The 23599-nt window shown below is 42.8% G+C and overlaps 1 protein-coding gene across 4 annotated transcripts in view; it reads right to left on the bottom strand.

Moving 5' to 3' along the window:
* Positions 1 to 23599, bottom strand: part of trpm3 (transient receptor potential cation channel, subfamily M, member 3) — a 746932-nt gene that overhangs the window by 687713 nt on the left and 35620 nt on the right. For 2 of the 4 annotated variants that reach the window (XM_034170014.1, XM_034170008.1), the window contains exon 1: positions 23044 to 23554. The exons of 1 other annotated variant lie outside the window; for it this stretch is intronic. In XM_034170014.1, coding sequence (XP_034025905.1) covers positions 23044 to 23247 — 204 coding nt within the window. In that variant the 5' untranslated portion in view covers positions 23248 to 23554. Of the gene's footprint in view, positions 1 to 23043; positions 23555 to 23599 lie in introns of those variants that run through there. One more of the 4 variants, XM_034170007.1, reaches the window with a different exon arrangement.

The raw sequence follows: 23599 nt of genomic DNA, 5'->3' as shown, positions 1-23599 counted from the left end.
ATAACATAATTCACATAAGATGACACTTTTAACAATGCTCTAATTCAGTTTTTAGTATACAAGGGGTGACTGAGAAGTTTTGAGTCTGACCCAGAAAAAGTAAGGAATGATTCTCCATCTTTTGCATTCTGAGAAACAATTTCCCAAGTGTGTAAAATTGTTGAGACATGTTCGTTTCTGAGCCCAGGAGTAATGTTTTCTTCATGTCTGTGTGGGTTTCCTCCTGGCACTACAAGTAATCCAAATGTATGTACATACATACATGTAATCCACATGTATTCTTTCAAAGTAATCCTACCCAACCTTGGTTACGGAGAACACAATCAGAGTTCTTCCCAACACCTGCGAAGGCTCTGTGAGTACTTGACGAGGAGGTTTGCCGCATCGCCAACTTAGAAATGTTCGAGTGACAACATGCGACTCATACTGTTATGTGCAGACACGAGTTGAGGAGCGCGACCAGCGTCTGACTGAACCCAGCCTAAAATAACCAGAAAGCGGTTCCAAAAACAAAACAAGTTTATTTCCCGTCTGTGCAATAATTGTGTACAACATAAATGTGCGGTTTGTCTGGCGGAGTGAAGGACGGTGCACTCTCCAGCGCCCAAATGGATCGAAGCCCGACGCTTCTGGACCCAGACTCACCGCCGAACACCCCCAGGTGGCTACGACAAACTGACTCTGTGAAGGATGGAAAAGGGAGGTAAGTCAACAGCTACAACAAATATCCTTCAAAGGCACACACTATCAGCAACACATTCAGGTCTGAATTTAAGCTTTATGTAAATGAGCAGCTTCTCACAACAGGTGGAGGATCATCATTCCGTACGCCACGGCAGTGAGAAGCGAGCTGCACAATTCTCATCAATGTTGAAATATACTGCGTAACAAAATACCAAATTACTGTTAACACTTATTCAGACAATCATCACCTCTGATGTGTGCTGACAGCATGTGTCCCTCACCCGTCCTCCTTCACAGGCACGATGTGTCAAACCCAGGCGCGGTCCTCAGCGTCTCACAAATGAACGTCACAAGGTCGAGTTCCCGGCAATTCTGCTTGAACCACTCATGGCTTAAATGCAGAACGCCATCTCATTATCTGCTTCAGCTGAAAGTCTTTAAGTTTACATGTGAGCATCATCCACAGGTGCAGCTAATAATGCTGATGAGGGTGAAGGACTCTTCTGCCAGCACCGTCTCCACAGACAAAAACCAGTTTGCATACCACCTGGAGAGCAAAGAAAAGAAAACTACACCAAAATGTCCAGCCAAACCCCCCAACACACAACACATACAGGGGGATGGTGCCACCCAGCCAATGTCGAGTGAAATCTTCTGAAATCCTTTGCAAATGCCGGCCGCAAGCTGTCACACTCCACTGACATACCACCCTTATACGAATCAATCAAGAGTACTGGAATCAAAATCCATCAAGGACTGAAGGAAAAGACTCGTATTTGGTGAATTTCACTGTTCTCACCACCACATGTCTATATTTTCCCAAAATTTAGAAAGGAAGAATTGGTAGTGGTCAGATTAATTAAAAAAAAAAAAAAATCTGCCAGAAACTGAAGAGAAGAAACATTTTGGGTGAATTCCACCATTTTCACCACAATGAGTCCATATTTTCCCTCAAATTTAAATTTTCTAAATCCTGTGAGGAAGAGTTGTGAACTGTGCTTGGATGAAGCAAACAAAAACACATCAAGAACTGAAGATGAAGAAGCCCTTTCAATGAATTGTGGGTGAACAGACGTTTCGCCAGGGCATGAGGTCAGCTAAGCTCAACAATAATAATAATAATAATAACAGTCAGTGTGTAATCAACGTATTGTCCTTAACATAACAACATAGGACCAGAGAGATTTTCAGTTTGTCATTCTGCTTTAATCACAGCTACTAACACTGCTACAAACATGAGTGATGGAGGATTTGAAATTGTGCTTTGATGATCACAACTATCTGTCTTCCAAACTATTGTGGTTGTTATGTGTCGGACACAGCTCGGAGAACCGACCAGCGTTTGAAGGACCCAGTATGAAATAAGCAGAGCACGGTACAAAGGCTAACTGAATTTAATACATAACAGTGATCATAATAATAATAAAAGGTGCGGTCTGGCGTGGTGCGCTCCCAGCAGCGCTAATGGTCCGGAGCCAGAAGCTGTTTCGGACCCAAGGACCCCGCCGACACCCCCCAGGTGGCCGCAACAACCGAGTCTGTGAAAGAAGGAACCATTATGTGAGTCCACACTCTACACACAGAACACTTAAAGGTGTACAAACAGCAACACTTCCTGGCTTGATTACTGATCAGCTTCCAACCTGCAGGCATGGAACATCCCGTTCACAAATCACCACCGCAGTGGAAGCTGATACATGACTAACATACAGCTCAATACAATAAGGTGTGAGGGACACCACATTTACTGACTGTATAACTGTTAGTCACAAAATCCAACGTACCTCAGGAAGTGTGCTGACGAGCGTGAGACCTCACCCTCTCCTCTTTCACAGACCGTGCATCAAACCTGGACATTCTCAGCGTCCGCTGCTGATGAGATGGCTCCCAGACGACGATCTCACCCGTCTGGTCACAAGGTCGAGTCTCTGGCAATGCACACTGTGCACTTCAGTCTTAAATGCCAACATACTCCAATCCCTCCAGATGCACCTCAGCTGTGAGTCCTGACGAGTCGCAGGTGATCAGGGTGAAGTCCTCCTAACAGCCTCAGCAACACAGCCACTCAGTCCCAAATGCACGCCACCTGGGAGGAAACACAAAAGGCAAACAAACCAGCAGCCAGGCCCCCCCAGCCATACACAGTACCCCACCCTCACGGGAAGCCTCCGGCGACCACACACACCTGGCCCAGGAGAAACACCCCCCCTCCAGGGACCATGGCTGGAAACCACGTCCGCGTTAGTCCTCCAACAGACTGGTTGAACTGGCTGCATCTTTGCCTTTGTTTCTGACAGTCTTAGCACAGGTGTGGCCAGGAGTTCCTACACCTGTGCGGTCAGCCTTTAACCAAACGTGTGATTAGTCAAAAACAAAACAACCAAAACATCCCCCCCCCCCCCTCCCCAGGGGACCGTCCCATCAAACCCCAGGGAAGGGGAGAAAGGAAAAAACAACCCAAACCTACAAACAAAAATACTAAAACAACCCCCCCCCCCCCCCCCCCCAGAGGACCGTTCCATCAAACCCCAGGGAAGGGGAGAAAAGAAAAACAACCCACATGTAAACACACAAACAAAAATGCCAAAAGACCCCCCCCTCCTCCCCCCCAAACGACACGCAGGGACCAACACCCCCCAGAGGGCCACCCGCCAGCTCCAGGAGTAATAACCACGGCCGAGGTCCCTCTGGGATCCACCGTCACCCACGGGGACTACCAGCGCCCCCCAGAGGACCACTCGTCAACCCCAGGAGACGCCTCCCCACACGACCAATGGACCCAGCCCCGGCCGCCCACGGCTAGATGGACCCAACGCCTTTTCCCCCCCAGAGGACACCACAGTCAAACCCTGAGGGTGGAAACTGGGGGAGGAAAAAACAAAACAAAACCCCCAAACCCCCCCCCCTCCCCTCCCGGGTGCAGAGGCCACCTGGGAAACGCCCAGTACAACCTAACTGCACCCCTCCAGCAATGCCGACACTACGGCACCCCCGGCTGGAGTCAGAGGAGAAGAGAGGGCATAACAAAAAACAAAGAAAAAACAACCCAATACCACCCAATCACCCCCCAGGGGACCGTTCCATCTAACCCCGGGGAGGGGGGAAACAAAAAGAAACAAAAGAAAAAAAAAAAACAGACCAACACACAGTTGTTTGGGTCCCCGTCTTTCCTTTTTGTTTTTTTTTGTGTAACAAAGGCCGCAGGATCACACCCCCAGACAAACAGTGGACAACAAAAAACAAAAGCCCACAAAAACCCACTCAAAACACACCCACACAAAATGAACCAACACAAAACAAATCAGTGAGTTATACCGTCAAGCTCAACCACATGGAACACACCTGTTCCTACTCAAGAGCTTGACGGTACCGTGATTCAGTCACCACAAGGGGGAACCAGAGTGCTAAAAAATGAAAAACCCCCTTTGGTGACAAAAAACAAACGAGCTGCATCTTCGTGCGCAGCTGTGTGCAACACAACCAAAATGTGCTCAACGAAATAACGCCGGAGCTGAAACAACAGACGCAATAGTTACCTTTTATCCGGGGAAACGGGGCTACGACTGTAGCACAGGAAGCCCAGCGACCCGTGCTAACAGAGCTCCGCCGTGCGCGTGAACCCATTACAAACGCACTCTTGCAGCTCCCGTTTAAGCCTCTTATCCGGTCGGAGTGTGACGCGAAGCTGTCGCCAGTCACACTCCACCACGACCCACGGATAAGGCACAAACACAGGACACGGCTGCAAGAGAGCACAAATTAGTATCCAGTAATGGGTTCTCAAACACGCACCTTCCGGGCGGAGAGCCCCGCAACTGATCCGGATAACCACTGAACGTCTGCTGCGCAGCCTTCCCGGCGCGTTACCGTCTCTGCTACCGCTGGGTCCGTGATGTCTGGCCAGAGACTACTGTTATGTGTCGGACGCAGCTCGGAGAACAGACCAGCGTTTGAAGGACCCAGTATGAAATAAGCAGAGCACGGTACAAAGGCTAACTGAATTTAATACATAACAGTGATCATACTAATAATAAAAGGTGCGGTCTGGCGTGGTGCGCGCCCAGCAGCGCTAATGGTCCGGAGCCAGAAGCTGTTTCGGACCCAAGGCCCCCGCCGACACCCCCCAGGTGGCCGCAACAACCGAGTCTGTGAAAGAAGGAACCATTATGTGAGTCCACACTCTACACACAGAACACTTAAAGGTGTACAACAGCAAACACTTCCTGGCTTGATTACTGATCAGCTTCCAACCTGCAGGCATGGAACATCCCGTTCACAATCACCACCGCAGTGGAAGCTGATACATGACTAACATACAGCTCAATACATAAGGTGTGAGGGACACCACATTTACTGACTGTATAACTGTTAGTCACAAAATCCAACGTACCTCAGGAAGTGTGCTGACGAGCGTGAGACCTCACCTCTCCTCTTTCACAGACCGTGCATCAAACCTGGACATTCTCAGCGTCCGCTGCTGATGAGATGGCTCCCAAGACGACGATCTCACCCGTCTGGTCACAAGGTCGAGTCTCTGGCAAATGCACACTGTGCACTTCAGTCTTAAATGCCAACATACTCCAATCCCTCCAGATGCACCTCAGCTGTGAGTCCTGACGAGTCGCAGGTGATCAGGGTGAAGTCCTCCTAACAGCCTCAGCAACACAGCCACTCAGTCCCAAATGCACGCCACCTGGGAGGAAACACAAAAGGCAAACAAACCAGCAGCCAGGCCCCCCCAGCCATACAACAGTGGTCACACTGTAACACGAGATGAGACTCATTACGTGTCTCAAATAGCCATATTCTCCAAGGGGGAGTCCTCAGCACCACAAACACACACAAAAACACAAATTCAGCCCATCATTCTTGCTCAGATTTATCTACTGAACAGAAGGCCTGGGTGATTCACAGATGGCTTCATGAACTGCCGGGCATTCATATGGCAATTAAGAAATTACCATGAGACAAGGGGAAGAAATACTCCAACAACAAACATGTAGATACGGTGAAACGGAAGCCTTCATAAGGTCATTATCCAACCTCTACCTGAGCCAAACATCAGTATGATACAAGTCAATAACAATGGTCAAAAAGTGACACTGGCAAAATGCCAGCTAACTGACTAATTTGATTCTGTCGCATGTGTGTGTGAATAAAAATCTGGTTTCACAAATGAACTGTTAAATTTGATCAGTGGTGGGCACAGCTAACCAGAATGTTAGCTTTGATAACCACTAATTCGCTAATTGAAAAGTTAACTTTTATAATACTAAACTGATAAACTGTTAAAAAAATTTGCGGAAGTTACAGCTAACCGCTAACTTTTAGTATTGAGTCCAGTACACTGGCAGCTACTGACAAGCCATTTTTGAGATTAAACACCGCCGGCGCTTCTGAGTAAAAGCAAAGGCGATTACAGCCCACTGCTGTAAGGAAGAGTCATTTACTTTCAACATGAAACAGCACAGACGTGTGCAGGAGACATTAGAAGCAAAGCGGTTTTCACTTGTGGTTTTGATTTATAAACCAAACTAATTCCGGACAGTTAATCGAAATTAAGGTCAACTGTCATTTTTACAAAGTGAAAAGTCAAAGTGAAAAAAACACCTCCGTTGGAAGCCTTAAGGACAAGTTGGAACATGCCCTGCTGTTAAACAATTTCTCAGATACTCACTCAACTGAAAGCCACCAAAAGCCGCCTGGATTTTCCAAATGGTTATCAACACGGAGGTGTTTTTCCTGTAGTGGGCGCACCGCGCCGGCTGCGAGCCAATGCGCCAATCTGTCCGCACGTCTTTCATTAAAAAAATCTCCTTTAACAGTGGAATGTCCGGATAAACTGCTGATTCCGACCTCTTCTGAAAGTTCTCTGTTCTCTCACGACGTCCTGGGTCAACAAAGGCTTAAATTTTGAGGTTTTCAGCTTGAAACAGGAATGACAACATAGCCTCGGAGCGCTGCGCGACATCCCGCTCTGTGGGAAGTCCTTACAGCGATAGAAACAATCCAAAATTTCTCATCAGCCGTTAAAATTTTCACCGAAAACCAGCTGAATTTCTCGAATGGTGTCCACTCGGATGTGTCTCACAGTTTTTGAAAAAATTTTGATCAAGCACTGTGCCAGTCTCTCAGCAACTTCTCAGACAATGAAAATCCGACGAGGGGCTGGACCACTCCTTCCACAAGGCGTGCTCACAGGCTAATGACGTCACCGACAGGCGTGAAAAAACTCTTGCATGCCCACGAGGGTTCAAGCTTGGCTGATGTAATCACACGTGATTCAAATCCATATGGTTTTTTAAAAAAATAATAAGGTCGGATACTTTTCTAATAGACCTCATATTGGCCCCTAAAAGCCCATATCGGTCGGGTTCTACTACTTATTTCTTCAGTAATCATGGATTAACTGGACAGTTAAGTTAATGATAGCTGTTACAAATGCTAACTCGTTACAATCTAAGATTACATCATACAATAATTTTCACTTGACGCAAATACCGGCACACACATCTTAGATGGTTCATTCAAGAATTAAGCACACACAAGCCATACTTTTAAAGTTATTTCTAATAAAATGCTCAAAATGATAAACCTTCACAGCAGCTACAGCAGCAACCTCTGACTAACTCTGTAATTCCATGCCATGCCACACGTTAATATTTTAAAGTTCTCTTTCGCATCTTTATGCAATTTGCTGCAGGAACATTGGCTTTTTATGAATTAATTTGTACCTCAGTGAGCTTCTTTATGCAATCATCAACCTCCACACCAACAATATGGTACGTTCAATTTCCTCCGTGAATTGTGGGTCCCATGAGTGCCTTTTTCTGACTCCGTGTTGTGAAGTTGCTCATATTTGCGGACCTTTCTGCCAAACGTATTTGATCCATGATCGAAATGTAATGAGCGTGCGCACTGCAAAATCTTTTAAAATATGATAGAAGAGGAAGTAGTGAAACCAGAAAAGTGACTTTGCAGTTTCATATTTAGCAGGTGTGCTGGTTCGCAGCCCTGCAGACGGCTCTGATCTAAAGGGGTTTCATTTGTCACACCCAGGGATATGTGTGAAACTTAACACCATATTACAGTGAAGACAACAAGCAGCATTTGTTAATAATCATCGGCCTTGAATTATGCCCTGCTTCGTTTATGTCCCGGGTCTGAGCACACTTTGAAAAAAAAACAGCTGGACTTTTAATCATGGAAATATGGTACCCACTTTCCTCAAATCAGAGAGTGTCAGTGCTGAACTTCATTTCGTACCTCTGTTACAGGGCACGTCCAGACTTCTCTGTCCGGTATATGAGTGGGGTTTTGAATGAGAATGCATTGTAATGGGACGGGACGTTTTGTCAGATATGAGCGAAAATTGATTATATGGAAAACCATAAAAACATTTTGCTTTTGTCCGGTGACTGCGATTATGTGGTTTATTATATGGTATGGGATTTTGCCAACTTCTGATTGGCCCATTCGCCACTTTCTGAGCTGTACCACATGCCGAGTTGACCGCTGGTGGAGCTGAGTAGACCGCGCATGCGAAACGAGTACACCTCGCATGCAGCGTAGCGCTAGCTAATTGAGCGACGCCTTCTATCGATAACGACCAATCAGATAACGTGATACAACGCCTACTTTGGCTGTCAGTTTGTTGACAAGATGGCAGAAGACAGGTTTGCATCTGTTAGCGACGCTGACTTAAAACAAATTTTACACGAAAAAGATGCGAAGAACACCTGCAGAAATACACAGTCAGCAGCCAACCTGTTTCGCAAGTACGTCCCTGGAAAGGGACATGCGCCCAACTTTAAAACTTATGACAGACAGACGGATGCTTGACGGAGTACTCAGTCGATTTTATGCGGAAGCTAGACAGGCAAATGGCGAACTTTATAAGAAAGCAAGCCTGATGACTCTTTGTCACAGACTTAGGCATCTCCAGTCGATCGATGGGATGTCAGTTGGTGCAGTATGACAGTAATAATAACGAGTTGAAACTTGAGATTGATTTTTCAGTTTTAGTATGTTTGACAAACTCCCAATTTTCTTGTTTACCATGTAATAAAGCAGTTATAGACTTCTGATTTCGGTGAACAGTGATTATGCAGACCTGGTCAGGATGGGGTTCACCTGGAGCCCCAACCGATATGGGTCAGCATAATCACAGGTACACTGAAATCAAAAGTCTATAATTGTATATTATACAATGACAAATTAGGCGAATTTTACTGTAGGTCCATTTCAATGAAAGATAAAATTTCTGTTTGAAAACTGAATGAACTTAAGTATACTATTATTGCTCAGGTGTTTTGAATAGAACTGCAGACCATGGTTATGTTTGATCTGGACGAAGAGCACCTCTTTTGGTTGGACAAAATTGTAGTCCTTTGGCCCAGACCATGGTGCAGACCATGGTACAAGGCAGCTTTCACATCTGTTATTGTGTTTTGGACCAATCTCAAAAGTGTTTGAAACGTCCAGACAAAACAAGGTAGGTATGACTGCCACCTACAACACTACAAGTCATTTATTAATGAGGGGTTCATTTTTCTACTTGCAAAATGAACAAGTTCCCTAAAAATTTTCTTCATTTATTGTGATAAACATGCATGCGTTTACCTCTGTAGGGTTCCTCTCCATGCTACCAGCCACTTCTAATGTATCTTCACTAGGGATGGGTATTGATAAGATTTTATCGATATCGATACCATTATCGATTCCTTATCAATTCCCTTATCAATACCTCTTGTGAATTCTCTGTGTACTAAAAGTAGGCTTTACAGGTTTTCTATGTCAACAACAGTCTTAAAGTAAATAAATATGAAAATGGTCACTGGATCTTTAAACTCTGGGCATGAGTAAACTCTTCATGGTGGATCCTTGATCTCTGGACATAAACAGAAATAAAAATCTGTAGTTTTTATCAAAAGCATTTCCATTCAGACATTATTGGCATGAATGTCTCTCCATACCTCTGAGCTGAGCTCTTGCAGCTGGCTGTGCTGCTCATCAGGATGTATTTCATAAAGAATGCAGGACATCTCATTTTGGGAGGAAAAAAAATGTTTTAGTCTATTGTAGTTTATTGTCTGTATTACAATGTTTGGAAAGAGGTGTCATTTTATTTAAAGCAGCAATTCATTTTGACGTTATTAATTCCGACCGGACTCTGTCTCAGCAGAGAGAGCCACGCAGCGTTTGGAGCTGTGCCAACGGAACGGAGGACAGTTCTCATTTCTTGACTGCAAGAAGACAAGAGTCTCAGTTAGTGACTTTAATCCACACAAAAGTGACTCACGATAGACATATTTTAATGGCTTTGAGAGGGGTTAAGAAGCAGACTTGCTGCTTCTGAAGAGTAGCGAATCAAAGAACCAACAAGCCAGTGGATCGAAGCAGTGCTTCATTGGTTCACGCTTCAAAGTGGAGTCGTGCTGCAGAAGCGGTTGATTACAGACCCGCTGCAGGGTCTGTAATTAACGTAGAGAAATAATCATTTTCCCGCCAAACACTCTCAAAAACAACGGCCGCTCTGAAGGACCGATAAGGGAATCGTTAAGCAAAAAGACTATTGATATCAGTGGATCTAATCATTTCTTAACAATACTCGAAAAGAACCGGTTCTTGATACCCAACCCTAATCTTCACCTATTCAATGTTGACAAGAAGCAGCTTACTGTGAGGGTTTTAGGTTGCCCCGGAGCATTACACTGTGTAGCTGTTTAGCCAGTGAGGTGTTTGCTTTGTATCTCAACAGTGGTCTCACAAACAACATGTTTGTCCCAACTGAAAACTTTTAACCCAAAAATACCTGAAAATGAGGCCCAGGTTGGAAAATTCCACAGGTCCACTTTAAAGTGTTTTAAACCCCATCTGAATCATATATGAATCCAGCTTTGATTCAAAGCGTCAGAAGTAATTTTAGTATTTATATGATTTATTGTATTTTATAAGCATAAACAATCACAGTACCCCGAACATAGAGACTTAAAGAGTTAAATTAGCTCTGTTGAATTTCTGAAAGCTTCTCTCACTCTATCTCCCTATCTGCCTTCTCCTTAATTCTTCTTTCCCTCAGTCAGTCCAAACACTGAATTTCCTCAAAGCCCCTATGGACTAATCCTGCAGCTCTCGCTCACTTTCTCTTGCTCTCCTTCACTTTTTCATTCAGTCACTTTAATCACCCAGCAACACACACACAAAGTCACATCAGCCCAGACAGATGCACCTGATAATTATTAACTTTTAATGAGTCCAAGTGTGTCATGATTTGATACAAACAGAGGTGCTGCGATAGTATCTTTCTCTGTTTCATACCCCAGCAAGACACCTCTCAGAGGACCAGCCTGTGCTACTATTTATGCGTACACATGTTCTGCTGTCATAAAATACAGGCTTTTGCACTGAGAAACGAATCTACATATTTTCAGTCTGACTGATGTCAGACAGCCCATCTGCATCCAATAACAAATAAATCAAATTAAAGTTCATATAAACATTTTGTCTGAACCTTACTGGAGTATGCATGCAGTGGCTACTGGGGCACAAATGAAAAATCTCAAATGAATCTCAAATATCTAACTGTTGGAATCTCTGTCTCCCAGCTTCCAGCTGTAATGTTACTGCCAAATATCACCCCACAGACTGGCTAAGTGTGATAGTCCATTGGTATCAGCCAGCTTTAGTTACTGTGACCTTGATGCAGAAACATCAATAAAGGCCTACATATCAAAAATAGAGCGCATCACATACATATCATAGAATTGGCTCGTCGCTGCTTCAGTCATTGTGGAGAAAAGACATTAAAGACTAAGGGCCCTATCTTGATGGCAGACACAAAGGCAAGATGTACAGTGCAAATTTTTGGATGTGTCTAAACACACATTAAATGGACTGCATTTATATAGCGCTTTTCCATCTAAGAGCCAGATATTGCTGGAAGTAAATGTGAGCCTAACCTTAATGATGGACTTCATTGAATGTACTGTAGAAGAGGTCTACACCTGCATCTCTTGTTGAGGTAATTGGAACAACTGCTCTGTCTCTCCTTCACTCTACTCTTGCTGTTGTGGGTACTATCGTGAAGCTGTGCACTTTCATACAGGTGTGAGCTTTCTTTTCCTGTTCTGTGTGTAACTAGTAGAAGGAATGTGTTTTGTATCACAGCGTGAGGTGTTATGCATCTTAAACCACCATCAAGCTGGAAAATCACTAAAGGCCCTTGGCAAAAGGTCCTTAATCCCCATGTTGCCCCCAAGTGTGTAGTGAGTGACTTACATGGCAGCACCCTGACATTGGTTGTGTGAGTGCGTGTTTGCGAAAATGGGTGAATGTGAGGCATCACTGTAAAGCGCTTTGAGCTTCTGAAGTAAATCTGACTTCAGTCAGATTTACTTCACTGTCTTGTTGACCTCTGGCATTAGAACCACAGCTTTTGTCTTTGTGATCCTTGTGCACTCAAAGGCAACGAAACAACAACAGTCTAAATGCTACATTAGAATCTTCGTGTCCTTTCTATAGTGAGGCAAATAAGTATTTGATCCACTGCACATTTTGCCTGTTTTCCCACCTACAAAGAATGGAGAGGTCTGTAATTTTTGTCATAGGTAGACTTTAACTGTGAGAGACAGAATCTAAAAAAAAAAAAACACTGTATGATTTTTAAATATTAATTTGTATTTCATAGCATGAAATAAGTATTTGAACACCTACCAACCAGCAAGAATTCTGGCTCACACAGACGTGTTAATTTTTCTTTAAGAAGCCCTCTTATTCTGCACTCTTTGCCTGTATTAAATGCACCTGTTTGAACTTGTTACCTGTATAAAAGACACCTGTTCACATGCTCAATCAATCACACTCCAACCTGTCCACCATAGCCAAGACCAAAGAGCTGTCTAAGGACACCAGGGACAAAATTGTTGGCCTGCTCAAGGCTGGGATGGACTACAGGACAACAGGCAAGCAGCTTGGTGAGAAGACAACTGCTGGCGCAGTTATTAGAAAATGGAAGAAACACAAGATGACTGTCAATCTTCCTTGGTCTGGGGCTCCATGCAAGAGCTTGCCTCGTGGGGTCAGGATGATTCTGAGAAAGTCTAGAACTACAGGGGATGACCTGGTCAATGATCTGAAGAGAGCTGGTGCCACAGTCGCAAAGATTACATTAATAACACATTACGCCATCGTGGTTTAAAATCCTGCAGGGCGGCAAGGTCCCCCTGCTCAAGCCAGCACATGTCCAGGCCCGTTTGAAGTTCACCACTAACCATCTGGATGACCCAGAGGAAGCATGAGAGAAGGTCATATGGTCAGATGAGACCAAAATAGAGCTTTTTGGCATCAACTCCACTCGCCGTGTTTGGTGGATGAGAACAACCCCAAGAACACCATCCCAACCATGAAGCATGGGGCTGGAAACATCATACTCTGGGGGTGCACTTCTGCAAAGGGGAGAGGACGACTGCAACGTATTGAAGGGAGGATGGATGGGGGATGGATGGTGAGATTTTGGCAAACAGCCTCCTTCCCTCAGTAAGAGCACTGAAGATGGGTCATGGCTGGGTCTTCCAGTATGACAGTGACCCTAACCACACAGCCAGGGCAACTAAGGAGGGGCCCTGTAAGAAGCATTTCAAGGTCCTGGAGTGGCCTGGCCAGTCTCCAGAACTCAATAGAAAATCTTTGGAGGGAGCTGAAACTGGAAACCTGGAAGATCTGGAGAAGCTCTGTATGGAGGAGTGAAGCAAAATCCCTGCTGCAGTGTGCAAACTTGGTCAAGAACTACAGGAAATGTCTGACCACTGTAATTGCAAACCAAGGTTTCTGTACCAAATATTAAGGTCTGTTTTTCTATTGTATCAAATACTTATTCCATGTAATAACGTGCAAATTAATTATTTAAAAATCATACAGTGTGATTTTCTGATTTTGTTTGTTTCCATCACGTCACATTTGTTTCCATCATGCCACAACTAAAATGGGTCCAAAGAAGCAAGTAATTGTAATGGTGACTGCAGCAAAACCACAACAGGAAGATGAAAACCTTTTTAGCATTCGGCCATTCACAATTTAACATCTTTGTGGTCAGCATCAGCTTACCGAAAGCAGAGAGGATTGAGCATAACTAAGTGTACAAAGGGCAACAAGTGCACAAGATAACACAGGCATATTGTTCTGTGCCATGTGTGATTGCTGACATAGAGCTGATGTACTTGTCCATGACACTATTGTCATGACAGGAAGACAGATAAGTGGCAGAACAGACGTCTTGCACTTGTGAGTATCTGCACACAGGGAGGCATATCAGGGACAGATTTTGACACACCAGCACTTGAAAGGCACCCGTGGGCTGCAGCTGAAGGTCACATGGTCAACAGATGATGACAAACATCATTTTCTCAGATGAATGAAAGTTTAGTGTCAGTAATCCCGATGAGCAACTCTCACAAATTAAATATTATACTCAACCCTACATCCTGAAGAGTAATTCTTAAGGTGGAGAAAGTGTTCTGGTGCCACCTGTTCTCACTTCAGATCACATCTGCTTTTTGTCCAACAAAACTCAGTGTTATATCAATAAGATCTTGTCATCTGGTCTCCTCCCTCTGTTCATGCAATATGATGGAGACAACAGCATGACAGCATGTGGCACCATGCACAGCCAGGGCTGTGAAGAGTCTCCTTCAAACAATAATGTAGTGTTTGAATTTATTTATTTATTTATTTATTTTATTTTATTTATTTATTTATTTATTTTGGAATTGACCAAACCTCTTGCATTTTCTGTGAAATGAACTTTGTCTGTGGCATCAAATCGACCACATCATTTGAATGAACATACTAAATCCTTGCAACAACTCTGGGTTGTAATAGCACACAGCATCTTCCATTGCTTGTTGTTTATGTCTTGCTGCTTGCAAATTATTGACCGTCTCAATGCTTGTACCTTTACAAGTGGTCCCAGGCATGTACTGGAACAGTTAAACCTGTGTATTCAGTTCTTACGTTATGTTGTCAATTATTTGCAGAATATTCATTTGGGAATTTTGGTCACAACCTAACTTTATTACATAACTTGTATTTTCAGTGCCCATCAGTATATTTGTTGCTTGTTACCTCTACCAACCTCCTTCCACAACAGAGGAGGGTGGAGGTTATGTCTTAAAATGGATAGATTGTTCCTGAGTCAAAGATGATTTGAGCAAATTTTGGTGGTGATTAATATCTGACTGATGTTTTTCGTTTATGTCTTTCAAAACTGTCTTTAATAATTTGTTGTAATTTTATTGTGAGAATAGTTTTTAAAAGAGCTGAAAGGAAAACCTTTGTCTTGTATTGCACATCACAATTACTTTAATTTAACCAGGTTAGTCCCATTGAGATTGAGATCTCTTTTGCAAAGTTGACCTGGACAATTATAAAGTTTCCAGTTCACCTAACCTGCATGTCTTTAAATGTGGGAGGAAGCTAGAGCACCTGGAGGAAACCCACACAAACACAGGGAGAACATGCAAACTCCACACAGAAAAGCCACAGGTGGGAATCAATCCCATGACCTTCAATTTATTTATTTTTTCAATTTATTTTAATTTATATAGCGCCAAATCACAACAGAGTTGCCTCAAAGAGCTTCACACAGGTAAAGTCTAACCTTACGAACCCCCAGAGCAACAGTGGTAAGGAAAAACTCCCACTGAGGAAGAAACCTCTAGCAGACCAGACTCAAAGGGGTGACCTTCTGCTTGGGCCATGCTACAAACATAAATTACAGAACAATTCACAGAACAATTCACGGATGAATATACAAGAAATGCTGTTGGTGCACAGGACAGGAGGGTTGCCAACACAAATACAACTCCCATTTCTGGATGGAGCTGCACCTTAAACAGAGAGAAAAGACAGAATCAGGCATCAGAAAGACAAAAAATACTGTATAATTTGCCAGCATTAAACAACAAGAAAAACAGAAGAGATACTAAGGTGATCGCCGGCCACTAGCCCTAAACGTCACTAAAAGTCCCAGAATTTAGGTAAAGTTGAGGCCGCGGCCCGCTCCAATTACTAATAAAATGTATTAAAAGAGTAAAGAGCATAAAACAAAACTGTACCAGTATGCTAGCCATACCAAAGGGAAAATAAGCGTGTCTTAAGTCTGGACTTGAAAGTCTCCACAGAATCTGACTGTTTTATTGACGCAGGGAGATCATTCCACAGAACAGGGGCACGATAAGAGAAAGCTCTGTGACCTGCAGACTTCTTATTCACCTTAGGGACACAAAGTAGTCCTGCATCCTGAGAATGCAAAGCCCGGGCCGGTACGTAAGGTTTAATTAGGTCAGCTAGGTAGGGTGGTGCCAGTCCATGAATAAATTTATAGGTTAGTAGCAGAACCTTAAAATCTGATCTCACTGGGGCAGGAAGCCAGTGAAGGGATGCTAAAATGGGTGTAATGTGGTTGTACTTTCTTGCTTTCTTGGACCTTCTTGCTGTGAGGTAACAGTGCTAACCACTAAGCTACCATGCTGGATAAAAGCCAAAATTCTGACTGCCCTCCTTGTTAGCAGTGGTGTCAAAAGTACACACATTTGTTACTTAAGTAGAAGTATAGATACAAAGATAGATACAGTGTTTTAAAACACTCTGGTAAAAGTTGAAGTATCAACTTGACCTCTTTACTCAAGTAAAAGTGAAAAAGTATGTGCTCCAAAACCTACTTAAAGTATAAAAGTATAAAGTAACCTTTAAAAAAAAAAAAAAAAAAAAAGTAGATGCCACTATATGAATTGAAAGCTTAATTTAAAAACTGATTCGTTCTACATGTGGCCCAAGACCCAAAACCCAAAATTACCCCCCAACACCACCTGCACGAAAATGTTTCAATTCTAGAAGCTCTGAAATGCAATCTGGGACTATTCCAGACGATAAACTGGAGTGAGTGCACCATCCATTTAGTGAGAAAAAAAAAACAACTTTCCTTATTCAAATTCATTCCAGTAGTATTCTGCTCTTACTGGGATGCAGCAGTTTTCTAGTTTGGCAGATAGTTCTGGAGGAAATCACTGAAGAAATTAACAAACTGAAAATATGGTTTGACCGAAACAAACTGTCATTAAACAAATAAAACAGGGATGAAATGGAGGTGTAAGAGTCACTAGGTGTTCACAGGAAACAATTATTTATTTCTGTATGTATGTATGTATGTATGTATTTATTTATGTATGTTCGTTGTTAGTTGCTTTTATATTTTATTTTCTGTTGTGTTTCCATTCAGGTTCTTTTTGTCTCTTTCTCTGAAATTGTATATAATAATCATTAGATTATTAATATATAAACAAAAATAAATTTAAGAAATATTACAATTTGAAAACAAATGCACACAAACGTGAAGACAGCTGGAACTGCTTCATACTAACTTTTAACATTGAAAATGCCATAGACATGCTAACGCGTTAGCGTCACTCCCGTTTTAAAGTTATAAAATACATCTATCAACTGTTTCAGAAGACCATAACAGGTCGGTTTAACATAGAAAAGGTAACTAATACTCACAGAAGTATGCTCTTTAGGGTTTTAGCGGGGGAAAATGAAGCGAAAGAAAGAAAGAATAAATGAAACAATAGGTGGAAGCATTGCTTCAATCTGCGAACCACTGCTTCAATTGGTTCAAAATCCATTCCTTTATCTTCATTGATCCATGTTTCTGATATAGCAATTATGTTAAATATTTTTTTAAATTGACTTAAATATTCTTTAATGTTGTTAAAGTTTGCATACAGACTTCTGCTGTTGAAATGGATTATTGATAATTTGTTATCCGTTTTAATGATCCGATTAAACTGTTCATCTGTATAATAGCAACAACTGTCATTGATATTTGAGAAGAAATTATTGTCCGGGTCTATATCATGCTCCAGGTCCAGTACTTTGTGGTCTGTGTATTTAAATGTTCTCAGTTCTAGTTTTCCATGATCAGCAATCCTGTGAGTTATATCCTTCTTGTCTCCAGATGTAGATGATGTAGTAGATGAATAGGTTCCTCTGGTCTGTGTCATGGTGTTGTGATGTGTTTGTGTCCTCATACCTTATTGATCATATTTGTCCAGTTCCTTGATGTTCCTGATTACCATAACCTTCGCTTGTTCTGGTGTTACGTTCAGTTTGAACGTTTTGCAGTTGGATGTCCATGTCTGTTGAATTTTTCCCTGCTTTTTTAAGAGACGAGCTTTCCTGGCGATGTCTGCGTTTCTTTTGGTCAGATGTTCATTGATGAATACGTTTGTTCCTTTAAGTTTGCGTCCCTGTTTTAACAATGCCATTTTATGTTTTCTGTTGACAAACCTCATTATAACTGCTTGCTTGTCTCCATCCTCTCTCCTGGTCAGGGGGTGGCACGCTTCAATGTTATTACAGTCCGTTTGAATACCTTTAGATTGCAGGAAGTCAGCCACCTGTTGTTCCACTGAGCTGGCCTCCTGCTTGCTGGCCTCCCCTCCGCTGTCTTCTGACACCGCCCGTGCGTAGGATCGAAGTTTAATATGAATTCCTGTAATAATAACGTCGTTCATCCTTGTGTACTGTTCCAACTCCGCAACACGGTTCTCCAGGTGCACCAGACGCCGGTCTTTCTCGGCATTCTGGATCCGGAGAGCCTTCACTTCTTCCACCAGCTCCATAATGGATTTCTGCTGTATTTTAACAACAGAGATTTCCTCAGACAAAAAGTCCAGGGACTTCTTGATATCGTCTCCCTCCTCTGCCGTCAGTGCCTTCTTCGGACCCATGGTCAGATAAATCCGCGCTGGCACCTCGGTAAAGCCTCGCCGGTGGTACTGCGCTGACGCCTCGGGCTTCAGGTGGAGCCGCGGTGTCAGCGCACATCCACCGGCGCTGAAGCCAAGAGTAACGAGGCTGTTTGTTTTAAAAATGTAAGGAATAGAAAGTACAGATACTTGTGTGAAAATGTAATGAGTAGAAGTCAGAAGTAGGCAGAAAAATAAGTAATGGAGTAAAGTATAGATCCCTAAAAAGTACGAAGTATTTGTACTTCGTTACTTGACACCGCTGCTTGTTAGATAGTGGACAAAATAATGATTGCCTATTATTACCCTGGGGGAAGAGTGAGCCACACAGCACTATGTGTTAAAAACTCAAAATGTTCAAGAGTGCCAATTTAACATTTCACTGTTGACACATAAACCTTGTTGTTAGGCCTGGATGAATGTTTGTTTTTAACTGAGTGTGTTAAATGTCAAATTTACAGTGCTGGTTTCTAGAAAAACTGAAACCATTTGAAGCCAAGTCATCAATCACGGTAGCAGTAACAGTAATATGGATAATAACTGAAATCAAGGGGCACTCTCAAGTGAAAAATCTGTATCACTGTTTAAATTCCCTCTATATAACCACAAAATTTACAATTTCACCATCAAGTTGCCATTATTCTGAATTTAAGAGGGTTTGTTTGTTTGTATGCTTTTCTTTTGAAAATACATTTACAAAATTTTACACACCAGCACAGATAGGGGGTTGTCTTGTATTCAGGGTCCATTACATGTTATGTAACCTTAGTTACTTCATCCAAACCATCAACATGTCTATTAGACCGCATTCCTACCAGGCTGCTCAAGGAAGCCCTACCATTATTTAATGCTTCGATCTTAAATATGATCAATCAACCTTTATTAGTTGGCTATGTATCACAGGCTTTTAAGGTGGCAGTAATTAAACCATTACTTAAAAAGCCATCACTTGACCCAGCTATCTTAGCTAATTATAGGCCAATCTCCAACCTTCCTTTTCTCTCAAAAATTCTTGAAAGGGTAGTTGTAAAACAGCTAACTGATCATCTGCAGAGGAATGGTCTATTTGAAGAGTTTCAGTCAGGTTTTAGAATTCATCATAGTACAGAAACAGCATTAGTGAAGGTTACAAATGATCTTCTTATGGCCTCGGACAGTGGACTCATCTCTGTGCTTGTCCTGTTAGACCTCAGTGCTGCTTTTGATACTGTTGACCATAAAATTTTATTACAGAGATTAGAGCATGCCATAGGTATTAAAGGCACTGCGCTGCGGTGGTTTGAATCATATTTATCTAATAGATTACAATTTGTTCATGTAAATGGGGAATCTTCTTCACAGACTAAGGTTAATTATGGAGTTCCACAAGGTTCTGTGCTAGGACCGTTTTTATTCACTTTATACATGCTTCCCTTAGGCAGTATTATTAGACGGCATTGCTTAAATTTTCATTGTTACGCAGATGATACCCAGCTTTATCTATCCATGAAGCCAGAGGACACACACCAATTAGCTAAACTGCAGGATTGTCTTACAGACATAAAGACATGGATGACCTCTAATTTCCTGCTTTTAAACTCAGATAAAACTGAAGTTATTGTACTTGGCCCCACAAATCTTAGAAACATGGTGTCTAACCAGATGCTTACTCTGGATGGCATTACCCTGACCTCTAGTAATACTGTGAGAAATCTTGGAGTCATTTTTGATCAGGATATGTCATTCAAAGCGCATATTAAACAAATATGTAGGACTGCTTTTTTGCATTTACGCAATATCTCTAAAATTAGAAAGGTCTTGTCTCAGAGTGATGCTGAAAAACTAATTCATGCATTTATTTCCTCTAGGCTGGACTATTGTAATTCATTATTATCAGGTTGTCCTAAAAGTTCCCTGAAAAGCCTTCAGTTAATTCAAAATGCTGCAGCTAGAGTACTAACGGGGACTAGAAGGAGAGGGCATATCTCACCCATATTGGCCTCTCTTCATTGGCTTCCTGTTAATTCTAGAATAGAATTTAAAGTTCTTCTTCTTACTTATAAGGTTTTGAATAATCAGGTCCCATCTTATCTTAGGGACCTCATAGTACCATATCACCCCAATAGAGCGCTTTGCTCTCAGACTGCAGGCTTACTTGTAGTTCCTAGGGTTTGTAAGAGTAGAATGGGAGGCAGAGCCTTCAGCTTTCAGGCTCCTCTCCTGTGGAACCAGCTCCCAATTCGGATCAGGGAGACAGACACCCTCTCTACTTTTAAGATTAGGCTTAAAACTTTCCTTTTTGCTAAAGCTTATAGTTGGGGCTGGATCGGGTGACCCTGAACCATCCCTTAGTTATGCTGCTATAGACTTAGACTGCTGGGGGGTTCCCATGATGCACTGAGTGTTTCTTTCTCTTTTTGCTCTGTATGCACCACTCTGCATTTAATCATTAGTGATTGATCTCTGTTCCCCTCCACAGCATGTCTTTTTCCTGGTTCTCTCCCTCAGCCCCAACCAGTCCCAGCAGAAGACTGCCCCTCCCTGAGCCTGGTTCTGCTGGAGGTTTCTTCCTGTTAAAAGGGAGTTTTTCCTTCCCACTGTCGCCAAGTGCTTGCTCACAGGGCGTCGTTTTGACCGTTGGGGTTTTTACATAATTATTGTATGGCTTTGCCTTACAGTATAAAGCGCCTTGGGGCAACTGTTTGTTGTGATTTGGCGCTATATAAATAAAATTGATTGATTGATTGATTGATTGATTGATTGATTGATTGATTGATTGATTGATTGATTGATTGATTGATTGACATGTCATATACATTTGCAATACTGTATCCATTTGGTATTCAGATATCAGCAGGTAGGAAAATTCTTATCACACACTGCTTCTAACCTGACCCTCCTACAATATAGGAGGAATGGACAGAGATAATCAATAACATACAGTTGATTGGAAAAATTACATTCCCACTTCTTTTTCTTTTTTTTTTCCCTTCTTCTTTCGGCTGCTCCCGTAGGGGTCGCCACAGCAGATCAATCGTTTCCATCTCACCCTGTCCTCTGAATCCTCCTCTGTCACACGAACCACCTTCATGTCCTCCCTCAGCACATCCATAAACCTTCTCTTTGGCCTTCCTCTGCTCCTCTTACCTGGTGGCTCCATCCTCAGCATCCTTCTCCCTATATACCCTGGATCCCTCCTCTGCACATGTCCAAATCATCTCAATCTCACCTATCTGACTTTGTCTCCAAACATCCCATCTGGGCTGTCCCTCTGATATGTTCATTCCTAATCCTGTCCATTCCTGTCACTCCCAAAGAGAATCAAAACATTTTCAGCTGTGCCACCTCCAGCTCTCACATCAGTTACAAATGGACCGGCTTTCCAAACTATAGACTGGGTAGACCCCTCCCCCCCATATACAACAGACATCCTGAAAAGCATATGTTTCAAAATTCAGATTAAGTTAATCAGCAACTGAAGAGTAGGTATGATGCAAAACTTAAGCTCACAGTAACAAAGGCAACAGTCATCAAACAATTCTCAAGAAAACAAGAAATGAGTTGTAGCCATGTAGTCTTAGAAGATGCCAAGCCCAGAAAAGGCCACTTTAAAAATGGTAACAGTCAGAATTGGTTAGCATGGTGGTCCTTAGACTGTGTCAGTGTGATTTAAAGAAGAAATGATGGGCTGCGCATAAACTGTGTTTTTATTAGCATCAGTTTCAAACACGACTTTCTGTGTATTGCTCCAACAAATGAATGCAACCTTTCCCTCCATATAGCTTCTAAATTCTTCTATCCTATTTACCTTCTCATCCCCCAGTGCTGCTTAAAGGGGTGGTTCCACCTTCATGATGTTTTACAGGATATTCACAGGCTATGCGCTGAACTGTACGACTTGGTGAGTGCTGTACCACATCTCATTTTGTGATGCCCTGTCAGCCCATTACTGTACATCAAGTCAAGTCTGGGAGCAGGTTTTTCATCTTGACGTGTCACAATATGGCAATGTATTTGTGTGTGTTGTCAGTGTCCTGGTAGTTTCATGACAGCATCTTGCTGATTGATGACTGCTACTGGAGGTCAACATGAGCCCACCAAGACATCACCAAGACATCACCAAGACACCTCCAAGTTCCTCTGGTGACTCGTTCCGAGATTTCGCTAAGGTCATGGCTTTGTCTTGTGACATCATCATACTGTCATAACAGCACCGCAGTTGTGTTTTACCATGGTGGGTGGTGCACTTTCAGGTCAAATGACCAAGGACTATCTACAGTACCTGACAGTTCAGCTTATAAATTTTGACACTTTGCAAAAGTGCTTCTTTCCCCTCCCAGCTCTCATGAAAATTCAGCAAGGTATGTCTTCTAGAATATATTCCATTTCTAAGGTAGAACTCTACCAGTGTATACTAAGATATATCTAAATATCTAAAAAAAAAAAAAAGGAAGAGTAGAATAGAGTAAAGTAGAGCCACTTAGGTGCCTAGTCTTGAGAACCAGGGATGGTTCTCAAGGGATGGTTCTTATGGGGAACATGTAGACAGAACATGTATGTTAAGTAAATATCTTACCAGTGGCTGCTGAGAGTTGAGTACCCCCCTTTTTGTAGACCCCCCTCTGGAGCTGATCCTCTTCCATGACTCTGAGAAACGTCCCTTGGTGGTGGCTCGCCCTGGCCCAGATGTTCCAGATGCAGCAGAAGAATCATCCCGAGTGGAGAACGGACGCTCCCGGCGCAGTTCCCTCCGCTCAGCCCACTTCTTCTTGGAAGCCATTGGTGTAGATAATGTGGTCAAGGATACGCGGTAAGTGGAGCAGCCACGGTGACGCTGGAAGGCTGCTACAGGCTCCTTAATCAAACTAGTGCCACAGGTTGCATCATCACTTCCTTATCAACTCTGCAGCCTGAGTCGATCCGTCTCTGCGCGTCTCTCGCTTTAAGCCTTCATTTGCAATTCAGACAAACAGCTGAGAGAAATGTCTGACTATCTTCTAGCAGTTTCGATGACTTTTTCCCCTTCTCCTGGTCTCTTGATGAAAATAAAACTGTGCAACAGATGTTCACCTGCTCTGCCTTTCTCTTCTTGTCTTCCCTCAAGCCTTCCTCTGGAAGGTGCTTTGCTATTA

Source organism: Thalassophryne amazonica, chromosome 5, assembly GCF_902500255.1.
Source record: "Thalassophryne amazonica chromosome 5, fThaAma1.1, whole genome shotgun sequence".
Taxonomy (NCBI): Eukaryota; Metazoa; Chordata; class Actinopteri; order Batrachoidiformes; family Batrachoididae; genus Thalassophryne; species Thalassophryne amazonica.
Note: the sequence above shows the minus strand (reverse complement) of the source record. Positions and strands in the feature narration are given on the sequence as shown.